Source organism: Dromaius novaehollandiae, chromosome 9, assembly GCF_036370855.1.
Source record: "Dromaius novaehollandiae isolate bDroNov1 chromosome 9, bDroNov1.hap1, whole genome shotgun sequence".
Lineage (NCBI taxonomy): Eukaryota > Metazoa > Chordata > Aves > Casuariiformes > Dromaiidae > Dromaius > Dromaius novaehollandiae.
Window position 1 is genome coordinate 15,704,155 of NC_088106.1, and position 20,630 is coordinate 15,724,784.

The following is a 20,630-nucleotide window of genomic DNA, read 5'->3' on the forward strand; positions in this document are numbered from 1 at the left end:
AGCTCAGAAGCACTGAATTTACTACAGTCATGCACTAGGCTTCCTATTTAAGAGCAGTGCCAGGCAGTAGATCAGATGCTTCCTGGAAATATGGGACTATTTCCAAATGCCACACAATGCATATAAATATACTCCTCCCTGGGAAACTGGAAAGAAATATGGTAGCTCTGTACTTAGAAATTCAGCTTTATACAGGCACTCAGGCTGGAAAAGTGTTGCCAATACTACAGACTGCATTTGCTAATAATCAGTGCAAACATAACAAGTGTCTTTCATGCTCCAGAGAAAGCCAAGGTCCCCAGTCCTCATCCAGTCGGAGTTGACCTTAGAGAGATTCAGCTGTCAAATGGTTAGGAACAGTGCTGTAGCCCATCCCTCTAGCTCAGGCAGGACCAGCTCCACCTAGATTTATAATGCTACGACAATAATCTGTCATTTCCTTCCAAGACTCTCTTGAGCCATCCTGTTAGAGGGGATAACCACTTAAATCCAGTGGAGGCACACAACTTCATTTTCTTTTTGCTTAAAAAAAAATCCATTCTAACTGTACATTATTGCTACAGGAGCAACCCCATCATCATAAAACTAAATTAGAGACTGTGCATTTTATTGCAGAACATGTGCCATCTGCTGCCTTGAATTCAGAAAGACCTAGGCAGAGATAAAACAACTTACCATCTCATTCTCCTCTCCCTCGTTAAGCTGTGCATGATGGCTATTGGTCCCCATGAAATGACCCTCTGGAGACTTTCTAGGGCACCCTCAGGACAGGCCTTCAGCGTCGTGTGCCTGAACTTCCACATTAAGGAAGTGCTCTAAGCACACACCTTCGTTATAACTCTGCTGATGCTTGAAGAATATAGCTCCTCCCACTTTGTGGGGTTAGCAGGTAACATTCATCCCTCCTCCCTTTGCTCTGTTGTTGGGATTTTGTGATTGAGAAGATACCTCAGACATGCAAGACTCACTCAAAGACAGTGGGAGAAAGAAAAAGTCAGATCTGCTGAGTATTTGCTAGAATATGACTCGTAGTCATAACTCTGAGAGTGCAGCAAGTGCTGCTGGCAAGTAACTTTCATGGGAGGGCAAAAGGGGAATTGGGAGATTATGGAATCACTGGGGACTAGAGAGTCTGTTCAAATGAGAAGGAAATCAAGCATTGCTATTGTTTTACTCGTAGCAACTCGCCTGAACTAAAAGTTCTGCTGTGATCCTTTCATGTTCCACACACAGAAATGCAAGCTTTGCAAAGAGCGGTCCCAGTTTGTGCAGGTGGATTTATGTACTGTCTGTGTGTCAGGATCCAACCATGTAGGATCTGTGACCAGTATTTTTATTCATTATTAATAATATCATCACACAGAGTCTTCTGACCTCAGTGTATAGCTTTGAGGAGCATACCCCTCTTGGGGAAACTGGAGCTCCCCACTGATGACAGACAGCAAGCTGGAGACAGATCTCTCTGGCCTCCAAATCAGGGCCAAAAGGAAGCAGGAATAAAAGCAGCATCGAGGGTTTTATACCCTCCCACCCCCCTTTTTTTTTTTTTTTTGTTACTAGCTGGCTGCATTTGTTTCTTAGTCTTGTGATTCATTCTCATACTTGTTACTACTTCCTGTTCTTGGCTACTTTTTAAGAAGTTATGCACCAAATACTGTAGGAGTGAGGTCAGGAGAGGAAAAACTTTCTTCCAGAAATATGCTAAAGAAACTAAAATATTTCTAAGGCAACTGAAACACACAGATCAAGAGGCATCAAGCTAGCTCCTATTCATCAACACTTTATTCCGATAAGGCATGGACTTGTACAAATCCTAAATATCCCAAGCACCAAGAAAGAGACAATCCAATACCTATTGCCTGCAGTGAGCAGGACTGGAAGATTCAGAGAATTGAAATGGGAGAAATGTAGAGAAGAGAGAAGAGAAAATGAGGGAGCTAGGCTAATCAACATGAGAAAAGCTGCCCATTGCTGATAATGTGGACCAGTGACAGACCTGCAAACCGGATGTGCATCTGTGTGCAGCACAATTACATCTGGAAGACGCAGATGACAAACAGTTTGAATTGGATCTAAGCTGTTTGGTCTGGCCACCTAGCACACTTCCCACAGGAACACAGACCAGAGGTGGGATGGGAAAGGATGTAACTGTACTAACCTGTATTAACTGTGATTTGTTCGCACAGCTCTGTACCCCAGCTTCAGTGCTACCCCTTCCTTCTTCCCATGGCAACTCTGAGACTTGCTTTGAGACTCTTGGTTTTTTTATTTTGTTCCTTCTGAGACCTAGCAATATGAATTCCAGTTATTACATGGAGTATTATATCCAATTTTCAATGAAAAAATAACAACAAAGAATGCACTAAAGTCCATTCATGATAATTCTAAGGGAAGGCTGATAAGTGCTATCTAAAAGCTATAAAACACAGCAAACAAAGTTACCTTTTCCAAAGCAGGCTGATGACTTTGGGAAATGACTCATCATCTTGGGAGGTGAGGGTTGGAGATAAGGACTACCACATATGCTTTTTCTGCCTGGTCAGCTTTTGCTGCTTCCACAAATGTCAGCCATGCTCTTTGTATTGTCCGTAGCAGAGAAATAGGGTGCAGTAGGGGTCCCTGGGCTGCCCTTTCATGCAGAAGAGAGATGAGCTGCATGCAGAATAGTCCACCAAAACTGGCTCTCCAGGGAAGAATCAAGACTCATCTAATCTATTCACTGTTTATAGGCTTAGATCAGCTTCTATTAAAAAATTCTGCTCCTACAGAACACCCTTATTAGGGAGATTTATATCTTCATAATGGAAAACAAAGGAAAAACAGATTAAAGGCATAAAACATTCATCACTTCTACAGTTTGGCAACCTGACATATTAATCAATATTCCAGTAAAATATGTTAAGTCAGAACCTGTGAAGATGGTGGGTTTTTTTCATTTTCTTAAGGAGGTTCAGTTTCAATTTCATGGAGAAAATTCCTCTAAAGCTTCCTAAATATGGAACCTTTAGTTAACTGATGCCCTCTATTGTTCAAAGTAATTATTACGGATTAGTTCAAAAATTAAACCAGTTTTTTGTATCATCTCCTATGGAGTATCATCATTCCTATTTTTAAATTGAAATTTGCCTAGAGAACAGATATATATCACAACAGTAACTGATCAATTAGAATACAAAAGCAAAGACAAGATTCAAAACAAAGAAAACACCTTAAAAGTCTAAAGAAATAAATCCAAAAGAAAGCAAGCGAGAGAAAAATATGTGCCTTGCCTCATCTCTACAGTTTTGATATCGGTCCTAAAAACACATGCATGTGTTATGTCATCCATGTGCAAGTTATTTTGCTCTGAAAAAAAGGCAAACATAACACTGTATAAACAAAAGCATGACCTATAAAACACCCCAAATAATTTTTTCTGCTTAGGTGGAGCACGGTGCCCTGTTCTAGGCATTGCACAGCAAGGAAGATGAACCAGCTGGTGACAGTCCACAGGATGGGACAGATAAAAATGAGGAAGGATTCAGGAAATGTGATCTACAAGGAAGAAGGAGTTAGGGTTTTTTAATCTGAAGTAGAGGAGGCTGAGAAGAGTTACAACAGTCTTCAAACACATAAATGTCAGGTGCAAAGAAGAAGAAAGTAATGCTCTCCGCGTCCACCGTGCATAGGGCTAATTTGCTGCAAGAAAGATTCAAATCAGGCAGGAGGAAAAACTTTCCATTAATGTCTGCAAACACGGGCATTGCCTGGCAAACATCCCACGCCAAAGGTCTTTACGAACAGGTTAGACACACACCTCTGAGAAATGACATAGCTACAGCTGATCCTGCCTGAGGGCAGACGGACAGACCTGCCGCTCTGTCCCAGTTCCTCCTCCCGTGCCCACCTGGCCCTGCCAGCAAAAACCCACCGGCACTCCTGCAGAGGCCGCGTTTGGCTTGCCCTGTTTCTCAGCTGTCAGGGTGAGGCCGCGGCCCACTTCAAGGACTTCGATACAGCTGCAATGGCTGGGAACTCATTTGGGAAGTTTTAACTTATTTAAGCGAGGCGAAAGCCTGCAGGGAGGGCTTGGGTGGGGGCACAGCCGCAAGCCTCCGCCAGGTGCTGGGCTCACCACCCCGGCCCAGCGCCACGGCCCCAGGGGCGACGCTTCCCCTGAGGACCCGCGGCCTCCACAGGCCCGGCCTCGCCGCTGAGGGCCAGCCTGGGCTGGGGGCTGGTGGGCAGCACCAGGCGTGAGGCCTGGCCCTGGCATCGTGGCGGTGTGAGGGTGGCCGCGAAGCAGGGGGACATGATGCCCAGCTGCGGGGGGCCATAACCTCCCCACCGCCGCCGTCATCCCCATCCCCACCGCCATCCCCATCCCCATCCCCGTCCCTCCGGGGCAGCGGCAATCCCCCGAACCCCGTCCCCGCCGCCGCAGCGCCCGGAACCTTTGCGCGCGGAGGCGCCGTTTCCAGCCGGGCCCGGCAGAACGGACCGCGGGGCCCGGAAGCGGCGGCAGCCCTGTCAACCCGGCGGCGGCTCCCGCCTGCCCTTGCCCGCGGCGGCCTGGGGCGCCAGTTGCGGTGGCGGCGCAGCCCCGGCGGGCGGCCGGGGTGCAGGCGGCCCCCTCCCCGCCGTTAGGATGTGGCGGACGCGGGCCGCGGCGGCTTGGTGAGGGGGACGGCCGCGGCAGGGGTCAGGGCGGGCGCGGGGGCTGCGCAGGCTCCCGCGGCTGGGCCGGCGCAGGCCCCTGCGGCTCGGCGGCGGCGGCGGCGAGCGAGGGCCCGGCGACTCCGCCCCGGCTTGCGGCGCCCGTCACCGCCGTTTCCTACCGCGGGTCCTCGGCGTCGCCGTGCGGCCGAGCGGACCGCGACAGGAGGCGGGACCGCGGCGCGGGCCGCGGCGGCGCCGGGAAGGGGCTGCCCGGCGGCAGCCGCGCTGCGGGCCGGGGTCGGCGCGGAGGCCGCGTGCTGGCCGCGAGGGCTGCCGGGGGGAGCCGCTGCCGCCAGGACGGGAGATCCCTCTTGCCGGTGCGGGCGCTGGGAGCTGGAAGGGAGCCGGCTGCCTCCTACGTCCCTGCCGTAGCGAGTGCCGGCCGCCTTGGGGCCCACCTGCCTTCTCAAGCGGCTCCCTGACATTCGTGTTATTTTTCGATGGTTTCCTGCGTAATTCCCGGCAGGAGCTGTGAAACTGCGTGGTCAGAAATCTTGCACTGTTTCTCTGAAGATTTGGGAACAGTAGTAGGAATATAAGTGCTGTCTAGCACTGACTCAGGAAGAAAATACTACAATGATTTGCGTTTGGTTACATTTTAAATATTATTTTGCAGTCATAGCTATTAAAGATGTGTAAAACTGAACTTGACAGAAACTTTATCCTGAGGGGAGGTGAGATTTATTTTTTAACTTTTAAAATGGAGTAATATGTGTAAAATGTAGACGTTATGACTTCCAGATGGAATGCATAGCTATCACAGTGATAGATACCTGGTAAAATAAGAAAAAGTGGTCTGTAATCTCTGTGCAATGCCGGAGTAGTCTAGTTGCTGGCCTGTAATCAGGCAGATTCCAATGGCAGAGTTAGTTGAGTCTAGAAAGCTGAATTTGTTTTGTTAAAAGCAGCTTTCCAGAGGCTTTAAATTCAGGGCTGCTGAAGCACTTCATTTAATATCATTGTTTTGGTGTCCTTTTCCATCTAACAGCACTTTTCAGTGAAGATCTTAATATGATCCTTTTGTCAGATTTCACCAGTAGCTTAGGGCAGCAGGAGAAGAAAGGGAAGGAGGAAATGAAATTTTGGTACAATCATGGAGTAGAGGATTATTTTCATGAAATATAAAATTTTATATGCACAATTAAAGCATGTGGGGCTTGATGTGTGAGGTAGCATTCAAAAGGCAATACAGTTGTTCATCAAGTTCTAGCCATAACGGTTTGGGATGGAACTCAACTTTACGGTCAAGTTAATTGTGCAGAATGAATGTTATAAAAGACACTATGTTTTAAAAGAATAATCATAGACAAGGAAATTAGTTAGATAAAAACAGTTGCTTTAATCTAGATGAAGACTAATAATGGGAAATAGCTGTTGTAGCATATACCATCACTTGACTTCTGTTGAAAGGATTAAATATCTATGTAGTGACGGTGACAGCCAAAACAAAAGGGGTATGGCACAATTGTCTGCTTGTTTCTTATAAGCTTACCACAACTTTATCAAAAACTGGCTTCAAAAGCAGAAATTGAAGCATTTCTAGTGTGGAGGCGCTTTCATTTTTTGATGTTGTTACGTAGCCACTTTTACTGGTATTATCTGTGGTTAATTTTTGACTGTCTCGTCAAAGAGACACTTGAGGGGATTATCCTGCTCCTGCTTATTATGCTTTTGCTAGATATTAAGTTTTTATCACAGAAGCACAGCCTCTAAACAGTATAAAGAATTATAGCAGCAAGAGGATAAATTTCAACATCATACTGACTTTTATGGAAGAGGAGTTTCGTAACAACAAACTGTGGAGTTATATTTCAAGCATTCCATTACCCTAACGGCAGTTTTCATACGTAGACGTTGTTAGAGTGGCCTTTTAAGAGAGGAAAATATCTCAGTTTGCATAATTCTGATATTTAACTTATCTTCCATCTATAAAAGTTTAATTCCTTCATCAAAAGCACTTTCATAACAGAAGGCTTCCAGTTATTTGGGCATACAAGAGTACACCTGTGAAAGAGAATGTCATGTGTTCAGCTCCCTCGAGTACACAGAAAATCTCATGGCAAAGAACTGTACAGATTATGGAGTCTGTTATTGGAAAATGCTGTAATATTTTCCATTTCATTTAGTTCATTTATGTATTCTGTTTAAGATATTTCCATTCTCAATGGTATGAAGCACTTTCCTCTTTTGTATTTGTCCCCTTTGTAAGTGTAAGTACACTTGATGATCAAAATCCTGAAAAAAAATCAAGAAATAAGCATTAACTTCAAGAACTGTACCTTCACTCATATTTTGCATTTTGTGAATGATTTAATATTAGCCACTCTGATACGATGAGAAAGGACTGGTATAGAAGAAATCGCTTTTCCCAGATCTCTTGACTTCCCTAGACTAGCAAAGCTACCACAAAATATTGAGGCATGCATGTAGTAGTAACTGAAAGTATACAAGAAGCTTTATTCTAGCTTATAGGTGTGTTTTATTATGGGCAGCGTTGGCAAAATGCCTGCGTTTGACATGTGCTTTTCACGGTTGAACCTTGTTTTTGTTTTGCTAAACACAAATTGTTCAGGCTGAAATTTTCCGTCCTGCATGCAGTTAGTTTGTTGAACCTTCATCAACCACAGTGCAGCCGTGTCCGGAAGTAATTTTGTCTATGCTTAGAACCACGGAAAATAAGAGTGAAACAAACTGAAAGATATCATCTAGTTCCTTCAACTCCAAGGGATAGTCAGCTCTGCCAAAAAATCAATGCATTTTGCAAAAGGAATTTTCACGTGTATTGTTTTTTGAAGTTAGAAAGTCCCCTGCAGACTTAATGTTCTCTATAAATCAGTTTTGTGTAACAAGATAGACAAAACTCTTATGCCTTTTTTCTACATTGCAAGTTGATCATAGTCTTCTGTGGACTGTAGGCCTCTGTTTGCCCCAAATATGTTTTACAACAAACATTTCATTTGCCTTAATTCAGTGTTGAAGTTAAATTCACTGAACAGCAAACTTAGTAAATGGTATTTAAGGTTTTCTTTCTGTGGTCACTGCATATTGTATACCTGTTAACACTGCTGCAGCTTTTTATTTTTTATTTTTTCCTTATAGCATAGCAATGACAGCTGGAAATTGTACATTTAGAATGATGCTCTAATTTACCTGTAACCAGCTAAAATGTAATGTGAAATGCTTCTAAAGAGGTTGAGTTAATGGTGTGTTGATGACATCTGTTACTTAGAATTTTTATTTCTTTTTCTTAGTGTCATCTGCCGGAGTCTAACAAATAGCAGCTGTGGAATAAAAAGAAAATCACCACTTCAAAACTTGCATCTCGTTTCCCGAAGTATACATCATCCCTACTATCCAAGTTCAAAATTTCAAAGACCTCCCCTAAGGATATCTGTTCAGCTGTTCTCGTCTCTTAATCGTCTTCCCCTACGGAAAACAAAACTTTTGTATGTAAAATATGGATTCCAGTCCCACAGGAACTTTTGGCTAGCTAGACTAGCTTCAAGGCTTCTCAAACTTCGCTATCTTATATTAGGATCTGCTGTAGGTGGTGGTTATACAGCTAAGAAGGTATTTATCTGTGGAGGCTATTATATGCATTTTGTGTTTGTTGTTGTGCATTTGAATACAGTATTCTTGGATTATCATTGTTCAGTTAACTAATGACAGTAAGAGTTTGAGGTGAGTGAAAAAGGAAGCACTCTGTTTAGAGAACTAGAATAGTTACAAAAGGACCTAAGTAGGATGGTTCATATCTAAAAGGCGGTGGGTTAGTATGTTTCATATTAATGGATATACTATTTTCAGTAGATGTTCTCGTATGCTTATCTACATATACACCTCCTATTTCTACTACATTTTTTTTTTCTTTTCATATTAGACATACGATCAGTGGAAGGACATGATGCCTGATCTCGATGAATATAAGTGGATTGTTCCTGACTTCATTTGGGAGCTTGATGAACATATTGACTTCGGTATCACGAAAGCTAAAATGTTACTCTGTACCTAAAGACTAGCCCATTGGACATAGGATCGCGACGCCTGTCTCCAATGGCATAGTATTTTCATAGCTTAGTTTGAGTGAACTTGAATTGTTAAAGGGTTCGGGTTGTGTTTTGCCAAGGTATTTGTACGAGTGTTTCTGCAGGAAGAAACTGAGCCTTATTTAGTATTGATGTTCTATAATCTATCCTGTAATTTGAGAATGTATTAAATCCATTGTATGTATGGATTTAATGTATTCAATCCATTCAGCCATGAACTTTCTAACATTATTCGGAGGAGACTTCTGGCATGAATGGGGGACTTATGTTTTTGGCAGGTTTTGGTAGAAGTATGTACAAAATACTTTCTTTTTGTATGGGTGACTCCTGTAACAAAAAAATATAAGTAGACAAGTAAAAGATATGTATAATTAACAGATCTAACTGAAAATGCTAAAGAGATAGTGAAGCTACCTAGCTAGAAAATTATCTTGAAGACACAGAATAAAGAAATGGAAAACCTTAAATTAAATGTTCCTGAATCTTCTGGTTACGGTTGTTTTCTAGCACATATTCTCTGATGAAATATAGAAATGTAAAGAAACAAACATGAAGTTACTTCTTATATATGCAGGGTATTAAGGTGGTGCTAATTTTTAAAAAATGCTTATGAAGGCTTCCACTACCTGTATGAGTATCGTATAGATAATCTTAAATGTAGAGATTGAATAACTGAGACAAATGTTTTCTTGTTTATATTGTTAATGAATACTACGTTTTTGTACTGCTGTAAAACTAATATGATTTTCTAAAGGATTACCAAATTGGCTTATATATGAAACTGGAAAAGTAAGCTTACCCTAAAAGTTTATGGCCACAGTTATGGTGTCTTGTAATTTAGAAACACCCTATCTTAAGTAGATGGAAGAATATGAAACATGGTGGAAAGCAGCAATAAGTTTTACAGAATTTTAAAGTACGTAAAGCAACTAAGTTATCAGCAAGTTGAAAGTCTAGAAAAGCAGTCTGTTTTTCAGATCTGATGACCTTTCTGAACAGTAATGGGGTGGGAGAGAGGTGCATGCAGAAAGAAACTTTTTAGTTCTTTATAACAAAACCCAAAAAAGCCATATGCTGAAACACTTACCAAGTTTGACAGCCTAAGCTGTTCTTGTTAACAAAAAATAATAGAAAAAATACTCATTAATTCTTACCCTGTTTTCCTAGATAAACTTATAAAAGCCCTTCCTGATGCAGATGACCTTGCCAAACTTCTGCCTGACTTTGACAAGATTGGAGAGAGCTTCACTTCACTGAAAGGATTTTTTTCTCCTGGTGAGAATAATTTTTCGGCTTAGTTTTAATTTTGAAAAGTTATATTATTACAAGATGAGGTCACAGATATGTCTTTAGACCCTAAAGAAAGAGGATCCTGAAAATGCATGCCTTTCATTGAATATCTCATCTGAAAATGTTTTGGACACAGGTAAGTGTAATGTATTTTTTAAAGCAAGAATTCTAGTAGCAAGTACTGAAAAGCCAAATGTGTAACTGAATAGAAAACCAGAATTCTTGTTCAACTCTAAACAGGTAGAGTGAAAGCTAGATTGTTTCAGAGAGCTGGAAGTGTCCAGCTGGAGTTTGGAGAAGGTGAGATTGGCACTGAACAGTAAAGTACCATAGCTGTTAGAGGAGGACAGAGTTGGATTATTAAAGAACCATGGTTCTTGATGTTGGAAGCATGTGAAATAAGGGATTTGTAACTAAGGTATTCTTTTGGGTTGAGTGATATTTTCCATTTGAACACAGCTACAGAAAGACCTACTGGAAGTTTTAGCTTAGGTAGGGGCTGCATTTCTGGGGCAGCAGACCAAGGGAGTGTGTAGGAGTTCTAAAACCTCCAGAAACAGCAGTAGGATGTATTGTCAGTTCAGTGTGTCCATGTACTAGTAGGCTAAGTGTTTTTCAAATTTTAGGAGATTTAAATAATAGATTCCTGATCACTAGATGACTTCTTGAAAACTAGAAATGATTGTTTTGATCTTCATATCTTAAGTGTTCTTTAGCACAGCTCAAAATTTCACCCAATCATTCTTGTAATAGAGTGAAAGATCCTTCCTAATGTATGTAAATAACTACAAAACCACATAGATTTGTATTCATGAAAGATTATATCTGTGAGATATCATAGTTGTTGCTCTAAGTGTGTTTGTTGTGGAACTAGTTTTTTTTCATCTTATTAGAGAGTCAGAAAGTGCCTAAATGGGGATCAAGTTAAACAGTGACCAGTAGATGACAATGTCCTATGTATTTTGGCTTTTTAAAATTGTAGTATATTATTGACTGGGATTGAGAGATGTTACATGGAATTTATTATACTCACATGGGCATAGTTGCCATTTATGGTTGTGTGGTCCTCCAAATGAGACAAAGATCCCTCATCTTTGTTTTGCATTTTGGTTTGTATTTATAATTTTTATTTCCCCTCTTCTGCTGATTTTTCACAGGTTACAATTTGGTTAGTGAAGTCATAGGAGCTTCTGATCTGCTTCTGTTGTTAGGTGTGTAAAAGCCCTTTTTACTGCCCTTAACACTGCTATACTAAGAAGGAGTAAATAGCAATGTAAACAAAACTATTTACAGCAATTTAATATTGAATTACAAGTATCATCCAATTGCTCTAAAAATACAGAGATCCCATGGTGAAAATGAATAGTTGATGTTTCTCTGCCACGGTCCTTAGCAGATGCCTTTTATGTTAGACATTTTTCAGAAGCTTGCTTGGAAAATCTATGCCCTTACAATAGGAAAGAGTATTCTTTTTCTCATTACAGAATGGAATTGGTACTGTGATCTAATGTCTAACAAAATGTATTCACTTAAAGAAATGCGTTCAGAACTTGAATAGTCTAGCTGAAGTTGCCTATTCCCTTATTATAATACCTTAATTGAGTCACAAACTAGATTGGTTGCAAATTTTTCAGATGAGTTTTAAACTGAATTTCTTTTTCAATTTCTTTACATATGGTAAATCTTTTTGGGTTGATTGCAACTTCAGAGATTATTGATGTTGTAATACTTAGGGGTTGAAACTTTTATTTTATATTGATTAGTTGTAGTTTGAGAATTTTTGAGTGCGTTTTGGATGCTCTAATGAGTTTCTGTAATTATGTCCTAGGTTCTTCAGGAGAAACAGCATTCAGAGCTACAGACCAGGGATATGAAAATGACAAACAGTACAAGAAGGTAAATTATTCTCTTTCAATGATAAAAATGTCTTGACATCATTGTTAAAAAGTGCTTCAGTAACTAGTTGTGGAAATTTATTCAAAGCAGCTTGAATAGAATTTATCATTGAAAATAGCTCAAGACTACATTGCTGTTTTTAGTATATAAACAGTGTAATGAGAATAGACGTATTTTGGGATACAAGGCAATCAAAAATCTTTCAGAATTACATTCTCAGGAGCTTGGACTGTGATGAACGTGTCATTTTAAGTATCCTCTGTGCATTTGTAATTTTCCAAGGCATGTTCCTGGTGGTGCTCAAGCTTATAGCTTATTACTGATGTTGGTTTAGGCTTTTATAGTTACTTTGAAATTTTTCCACTTGCAACCTCCTTTCCATTGGCATTTTCAGGCTTGTGATTCTTATATCCAGATCTTTGCCTTAATAAAAAGCTTGTATTTCTTAAAGCACTCTGTCCTTTTACTTTCTTCATTTAGAAAGTATATACAACTTTTTTAAAACATTTTCTGGAAACAGTTTTACTATATTTTGATAATCAACAGTTTTTTACCATTTCTTTCATCTCAATAAAGAAAGTAAAGTTTAATTGTTTGCTCTCATGAATATCGGATCTGATTTTTATTAAATTGCTAAATGGCAACTCTTGCTTATTCTATAAGACTTTTCATTTTGCTTGTGTACATTTAAAAAATTTATAAACAAATTGGAACAGCAGCAATATATATTGGGGAATTTATATTTATTTTTGCAACTGAAAACTTCCTAGCATTTGCTGAACTGTAGATGGGGCTTTTACATGAAAGACATTTCTACATGTGCAGGCATGTATTCATTTGTTCTATGTTAATTCTGCATGTCAATATGTAGTGAAACCTGTACGAAGACCACTTTTTATAGTCAGTTTTTCTCTTTGGAACAGTGACAGATTTCTATATTAGAAATAAATGCAGCTTTTTGTTACCCCCTTGTCAGTAAGCTGTGTATTTACATAAAGTTTTATTGTTTCTTCATTGATGGCTTAGCACAGATTTCACTGTTTAAAAAAAATACTATTGATTTTTGAAGAATGGTTATCTTAATTTATTGCCTTTGGAATAGCTAAATTAGCTCAGTTTTGTGCTGAGAGTCACAGATATCATTAATATTTACTAATCTGTTTTTTCAAATGCAGTGACCACTGCATTTTGATTTTGCTAACAGAACTTTGGCTGAAACAGAAAATATCAGCCTGTATTAAACCAATGTGATTTATAAAATTTGGTGTGGGTTATTAATTTTTATTATTCCAATTATATCCAGCACATCATGCTTTTGAAGCAGTGTTTTGCTGGTTAATATGTTCTGTTTTTATGGTTATATTTCAAACAAGGCACTTTATTTACATATAGCTAACATAGAATAATCACTTGGTTTATTGGCAAGCAAAATTATTTATTTTCTAGACAATGGATTAGATTGCCTTTCTTAATAGAATGCTTTCTACTTCCAATCAATACTAGTTTAAGAGTTGTGATTGTACGAACACATAAAATGCTATAGCTTGATGTTAAGTATATCTGATGGCTGATGAACCAGGTTTCCTTGAGAAAAGATCAGTAACTGGATAAAGTTTTAAGGATTTCTCATTTGGAAGAATGCTTTGTAGAACTGTTATTGGACATTGTCCTAAGACAGGTCTCTAAAAACTTTCTCTAGCATGAGTCGGCAATGATTAATTACAGCAGTATTCAGATAAGTCATTAAATAAATGGGGTTTAGATCAGTTTCTACTTGGATTAAATAAGAAATTTTGTTTTTAGAGAAAGAGGAGAGAAGACGGTTATAAAGCTATAATGTAGTAAAATATTTTATCGTATTGTATCTGTTTTTTACTGTGGGACTAGTTCAAACTGTTACTGAAATGGCAGTGCTTGCTTCTTAGAAAATTACCTTTAATTGTTTGGTTATCTTCAAGAAAATCTTGCTAAAGAGCTTCAGCTCCCTCTTACAGCAAGCAAATTCTCTAGCTTTAGTCTAGTTTTTAAAGAAAACTTGTAGTCATCATAGCTGTGATGGAGTGGGTATGAAAATGTGACTCAATTATTGATTTGGGACTGAAAAGGTAGATAAATAGTTCAGTGTGTAGTATTCAAAACTGACAGTACAAACCTTTCTGTACCTTTGATACTTTGGTAAAATATCATGACTTGAGAACCTGATTGACTACTAAGGATTTGGCAATACTTAAACTGCCTTCATCAGCCAGCAGAGGGTCACCTTCATGAAGTATAAGAAGCAGTACAGGAATTTTGCAGTTCTCCAGTAGCCAACTGATGGAGAAGGAAAAAGAGGCTTTGATAAGGAATACCACATATCACTTGACTGAGATAACAAATCTGCTCCTGCTCCTTAGGTAGCAGTTCAGATAGATCTGAAAATAATGCTGTGCTATGACCATGTTCCAGTTCTATGAAATAGTCTGTCTAGCATCTGTAGTATCTTTCAGAAAACTCCTGACCTATTTGTGACCTAAATTCTTGTAACTTTTGTTTTTATATTGATAAGTTGCTGGCGATTAATAAGTTCTTAAGGGCAGCCTCCCTACGAAATATTTCCCTGGACCTTGGTTGGCTGGTGTCCAAATGGGCAGGAAAATACAGGAAACTATACAATCTTTGTTATTCCTTTTAGCCTCAGTCCTAGGTTAGTAATCACCATCAAGTCCTACTCAAGCAGCTTCAGTTCCAAACTGAAGGCTTCTATTTAAAATACGTATTTTGTAATTTAGATAACATAAAAGGTCTGCAGTGTCTTGCCTGCATTTTGTGTCCACACATATACAAAAAAAGTTAGTTTGAGAATAGTAATTGAATATTCTACAAGTAGTTCTGAAGTGACATGCATTGAAAGGAAAAATAAGAAACTACATGCTGATGTAATTTGTAGGCAAAAAAAAGATTGAGCTAATTACATTAACAAATAAATGGCTCTAAAAAACCATTAAGAAAAAAATTTTTCTGCTCCAGGTTAAGACATCTCAAGTGTTGACAATAATACTACTGTGCAAGGAAGTTACAGGCATCAGGCATAGCTTATTTCAGTAATATAAGTAGCCTTCCAGAACATACACAACACAGATAAGAAAATTGGTTCTCATGTCCTTGTAAATTCAGGCTTATCAGGTTCTAAGCCATTTTCAAGTAATCTCTGTTTAGCCAGCAGGTTGTCTGTCACAATAGAATTTTTTTTATCATTTTTTAAATGTTGTTTGTTTTATTCTTTTGTGCAAGGTAGGCAACAAAATTTCCTTAATTTCCTCTTTGCCATTCTTCATTACATAGTTACATTCTCAACTTAATGTGGAAGATTTTCATGCTAAGTACAGTATTCTGGATAAATACCCTAATCATTATTTTCACCTCTTTTCCTTCTTCAGCATTTAATTCTTTTTCCTGCATGGCTTTCATGTGGCTTAACTTTTCTCTTGAGTGGTCTCATTGAAATCAGTGGGAGATAGTGGAAGGAGACAGGTTAAAGATCTAAGTAACAACTGAGCCTTTAGTAGGAAAATAAATGCTGTAATCATGAAGATCTTTTTAGGAGATAGTGATACTCGGCTGAACTGCAATATATTAAATCTTAGTATAAAATAATGCCTTTGGCATTTTGATTTCAAAAAAATATAGGCAGAGTGTAAGCACTTGTTTTGACTTATTTGGCCTTATTTATCATGCACCTAGATTCTCTTGCTGTCTTTGCTGAGTTTGTTACTCTGCAAGTGTGTCAACTAGTGTTATTTTCCTTCAGATTATTTCTTTGATAATGGGAATAAGATTATATTTATAGACAGTTTGTAGACAATTTCAGATCCCATTGATCAGCATTGCTTTTTTTTTTCTAGATAATATTCTTTAAAATAAATACAATTTTACACTGGAATGGTTGATTTAGCAGGGGAGGAAACAGTGGTAATTTCCACTGACAGAGAGGTAACCGTTTTCATTTGTGCTCTGGTTCACACCAGTGTAGATGTTGTGTGCGCTGTTTTTTGCTATTCAAGATTGTTGGGCTTTTTTAATTGTAACTGATAGAGTAAGAAAATAGAAAAGCAAAGGAAATAACATTGTTGACTGATATGTGCAGAGGAGGAAAGTGTTATTGAAAATCAACCTCAGCGTTTTATACCCTTTTTTTTAACTTGAATGTTTTATTAAATGGGTTAGTTTTATTTCTAGAGAGTTTTTCATACTTCTCTATGGAATAAGGCATTTGGACCAGATATCCTTGAAAGTAATTGCCCATTAAACGGAGTTACAGTTGATGACTTGACACAACTTTTGTTACAGTGCCTGTTAAATGCTAAAAGGTTATTATGGCAGGTTTTGTTCAGTGTTTTTTCTTGTGTCTGTCTCATAGCGTAATTTTTAAAGGGGGTCGGTCGGGTCATATGGAGAACTTTGTCAGCTGGTGAAATACTATTATTCCTGTAATAGTTAAGTGCAGCCATGGGGATGTTTGATTTTCCTGTTGTGTGAAAGTGAAACCACATAGCTGGTCACTTGTATTTTGCCTCTTTTTTGACACAATTCTAATGTGCTTTCTAGTCCAGCAATGTAGATGTTGTTTAATATTTGAAGTGCTTCAATAAAATGCAGATGTGAAGATTTTTCTAGTATTGCAGCGCTATACAAATCACTTTTTTAACAAATATTTACATTTGGTCATTTGATTTTCTCTCTCTTTTATCCATTTTCTCCTGTGTAGTTTATCCTTATGTGTACATGCCTGTGTGTATTTTGTTCAACAAACGTATAATTTGATCGTAGATGTCTTGAATACTTTACACAAAAGTTCTATTTCAGGATTTGTTTTGATTCCTGTGATGCATGTTTTGAAGCTTTTTGTTTTATTGAATGTTTTCTTAGAAGAAAATGTAGTATTTTTAAACTAACTTTATTTAAATAGCTCATTAATACTTCTATCTCCATTCTCTGGAATAAATTGTAAATAAAGTTCCAGTGGAAGCTGTCACAGCATCTCTGAACCAGCGTGGACTTTTTCAAAGACAGCTTACTGTTGCAGGATTATTTGGTGTGGAAGGAGAGAAGAAGAAAACTAAGCTTCACAGAAATGCTGAATGAGTAAAGAAATGAACATTCAGTTTCAGAGATTTCGAAGTAATCAGGAAGAACTATGACAGCAATAATTTAAACTGCAGTTTGCTATAAATGAGAGAGAGATTTTATTTATGCTCCAGAAACTATTTTACTTCTCCTAGTCTGAAGGTTTAGTAGCAGGACAAATCACATTCTGATAAACAATCTGTGTTGCTGGCAGCAAGAACAAAATAAGAATTTGCGTGTTCCCAATGCAGTGGAGCCTGGTAACTGTTGTGCACAACTTTATGTAGCATATCAAAAACGCTCTATTGAAATACTTGCATGCTTAAGTTGTGAAAAATAGCTGATACTTAAGAACTTTTGGTATGAATAATTGAAATGGGATGCCGAAACCTTTTAGAATATCTTAAAGCCACGGTAGTTGAACTTTTTTAGGATTTAAATGCTGACTTAAAGTTGAATTTTATTATAAAAATGTAGCTAAACATTTATTGTAGCTAAATGTTTTATTCTACCTGAATTTGCAAAATGCATGGTTTTGCTACCTACATCCAGTCCCAGCTAGCTAGCAAGAGAGCTTGCAAATGAAATTTCCATTTTGTTTGAAGTGACCCATTCATTCCTGTTTTTCGTCTGTCTTTATGTCATGCCCTTTGCTTTAACTTTGTTTTCCTTACGCCCCAAATTTTTCCTCTCCTTTTTATTATAAACTCATGGCAGGGCCTGCTTGGTGAACTCATTCTGTTACAACAACAAATCCAGCAACATGAAGAAGAAGCACGCAGAGCTGCTGGCCAATATAACACGGGCTCTTCCCAGCAGAAGCGAAAGGTGATGGCTTAAGGGACAATATGTATTATATTCACACTAATCAAACACTTCAGCCTCCTGCATTTGAGCTAGAAGAGTCTAACTTTAATTAAATCATGGGCCCAAATAATTATTACAGCCAACTTTACTACAAGTATATAGTTCTGTTTCAGTTTAACCTAGTTGCATTTAAAGCATGGTGTTAAAAGCAGGGCAAGTTCTTTGTGTAACTCTTTCTGAAATTGTATGTTCTCTACCTCTGTTAAAAATGGATTTAAGGAAAATATTTGAATAGTCAAAATAAGTCAGATCTGGTTTCTCTACCGCTTCTTGCAGCAGTGTCTTATGAGAATATAGGTATTCACAGGCAATATTTCTCTGGGAACATTTTTTCCTGCTTTATACTGTAACCAATCTGATAATGGCACCAGCTCCTTAGAAGCAATATTGCACAGGTATTTAACTATTGCAGTTAATAACAGTCTCTACAATATATTCATCAAAGGGATTTTCATCTATTCTCCACTGTGAAGCACAGGTTATCTTGATATGCTATGACTGTTGCACATGACTTTACTTAATTTAAGCTCTAATCTTTTTACTCAAAATGTAGCGGCTGAGATGAATTGGAAATGCTTCCTAAATTGGGAAACTTTCAGTAGTCTAATCTGTTGCAACCTGTAATTCTTAACCACGTTTTTTTGTTGGCTGTTTCTGTGCCCAAAGAAATCTTTCTGATTCCTCATGTTTTTGAATAGTTTTGCATTTGAACACTGGATACAGAACTTAATCTTCTGAACATCTGAAGATTTATCCCACAGAAAGAGGATCACAGTATATGTGAATCAAACTTTTAGACATAATGCTACATTACCATACTTTCTTAGTAGAGTGCCTGGAGGAAATCACTTTGTTCTTTGAAACTGAATATCATTTTAAATTCAAGTATTTTACTCTCTTGCCATGATTTAGAATTACAACCCCTGGTTACTCTAAACTGGTACTCTTCCTTCAATAATGATAATAAAAAAAATAATGAAAGGTAGTCTTTCCCTTATCTTTCACTTTCCAAATTTATTTAGCTAATATCCTCTCTAGATTTAAAATAACATTGATGCATTCTGTCCTCAGTGGTGAATCTAAACACTGTATAATGAAATATAATGGAAATACAGTCTTTTGAGATGCATTTTATCTCAAAAGGTGTCGTATTAAAGTAGAGGGAAGAGTTTTTTTCATTCTTACATTCATTCCCTTCCATTTGAGCATTTTATTAGAAAAGCCTAGGTGTCCTCAGTGGGCTAAATGTTCCCTGTTTGTTTACTTACTCTTTTTTTGATGAGGGTGAGTCCTTCAGGCTTTTTCAGATTGTATACTGTATGTTGAGAAAGCTAGGGTTTGGAATTACAGCTTGAAGGTTATGATAAAGTATATGAACATGTAAAAATTACTGAAAGAGCAATACAGTATTTGATAATTTAAAAATGTGTCTACATACTAAAAGGAATCAGAAAAGAAAGAAAAGATGAACTTGATATTACATCTGTTTCTGTTGGAAATTCTACCTTGTTATCACTTTTTTGCAACTAATTTCACAGTTTGGGAATTGTAGAATAGGTTTAAGGGCTATCCCTGTAACTGCTCGCCTGTCCTACAATGTCCGGTACTCCATGTATTTTCGGTGTTGAAAACCTAACTGTCCTTGCATATAAAAACTCTAATTAAACTTTCAAGTGTGCTATTTGGTATACACGTACAAGGAATGTGTCTTGTTTGTCACTAATCTTTTTGCTTGAAATGAATTGAAAGATACAGTAAACAATTTTCTTTAACACTTTGACATGAGGATATAACTTAAAGAGTCCAATCGTTGATCCAAATTCTTCCTTGGAAGAAGAAATTGTTACTGTCATTGAAAAAAATCATTTCATGCCTTTTTGGCATGAATTATGTTGAATTCATTTATGCCCCCATAATTAGCTTTGTTTATTTTGTAACTTAATTCGCTTGCTTACCTGCCGACTAAAGAACATGATCATTTCATTGCCGTTCTTTAAAGTCTCATTGCCTGGTTTACTTACAAATTTTCCATTTTAATTTAATTCTTCAGTATTAAATATAAATTCTTCAGTATTAAATCTTCAGTTGTAAATTGAATAATGAGAGATACCAGTAACTCATTTCACTTATACTAAAGGCAAAAATGTAATAAATGTAATTGTTTCCTTTTTTTTTTTCTTTTTTTGGGTCAGCCTGTTGATAAATATTTAGAGGAGTAGTTTATTCTTGTTGTATAGCAGGAGTTTGCATGGCTGCTTCCTAAATGCATTTTGGCTGGGTTTTGATATTTTCGGTTATATTACTGGAAGTCATTTTACTTCTTCGGTGGATGTTCAGTTTTGAATTATTCTCTGGCTAGCGAATATACAAAAATAGTAAATATGGTTTCAAAGGTACCAGATTTTCAAAGGCATTTATTTTATACAGTGTGCAACACAGGTTGGTGGAAAGCAATTGCTGTACAAAATGAGTATCTCTATAAAAGAATACAAAGAGAGCTTGTAATAATCTTAATAAATAGGTATCACTTGATTAAAATTTGCCTTACAGTTTTCTTTTTTTTTTATAACTGTTGTGGTGGAATTGGGGAAAGGAGGAGTACACTGGACATACCAAACATGCTGAATTGGATCAAGCAAATAAATTGATAAGTGTATATATACATATATTTAATAGTTGATGTGCTTTCTGGTGAATAGAAATCATAGTTTAGGCATGTATGACTCT

The 20,630-nt window shown here is 37.9% G+C and overlaps 2 protein-coding genes across 6 annotated transcripts in view; one reads left to right on the top strand and one right to left on the bottom strand.

The window, feature by feature from the left end:
- Window positions 1-791, bottom strand: part of LOC112981713 (probable cation-transporting ATPase 13A4) — a 42,478-nt gene extending 41,687 nt beyond the window's left edge. The window contains exon 1 of the mRNA XM_026097573.2: window positions 676-791. Coding sequence (XP_025953358.2) covers window positions 676-729 — 54 coding nt within the window. The 5' untranslated portion in view covers window positions 730-791. The remainder of the gene's footprint in view (window positions 1-675) is intronic.
- Window positions 792-4,464: 3,673 nt separating this feature from the next.
- The window catches only part of OPA1 (OPA1 mitochondrial dynamin like GTPase), a 61,812-nt gene continuing 45,646 nt past the window's right edge, over window positions 4,465-20,630 (top strand). For 2 of the 5 annotated variants that reach the window (XM_064516801.1, XM_064516802.1), the window contains exons 1-7: window positions 4,465-4,656; window positions 7,950-8,268; window positions 8,579-8,675; window positions 9,912-10,019; window positions 11,192-11,245; window positions 11,863-11,930; window positions 17,754-17,864. In XM_064516801.1, coding sequence (XP_064372871.1) covers window positions 4,628-4,656; window positions 7,950-8,268; window positions 8,579-8,675; window positions 9,912-10,019; window positions 11,192-11,245; window positions 11,863-11,930; window positions 17,754-17,864 — 786 coding nt within the window. In that variant the 5' untranslated portion in view covers window positions 4,465-4,627. The remainder of the gene's footprint in view (window positions 4,657-7,949; window positions 8,269-8,578; window positions 8,676-9,911; window positions 10,020-11,191; window positions 11,246-11,862; window positions 11,931-17,753; window positions 17,865-20,630) is intronic. The other 3 variants (XM_064516804.1, XM_064516803.1, XM_064516805.1) reach the window with 3 other exon arrangements.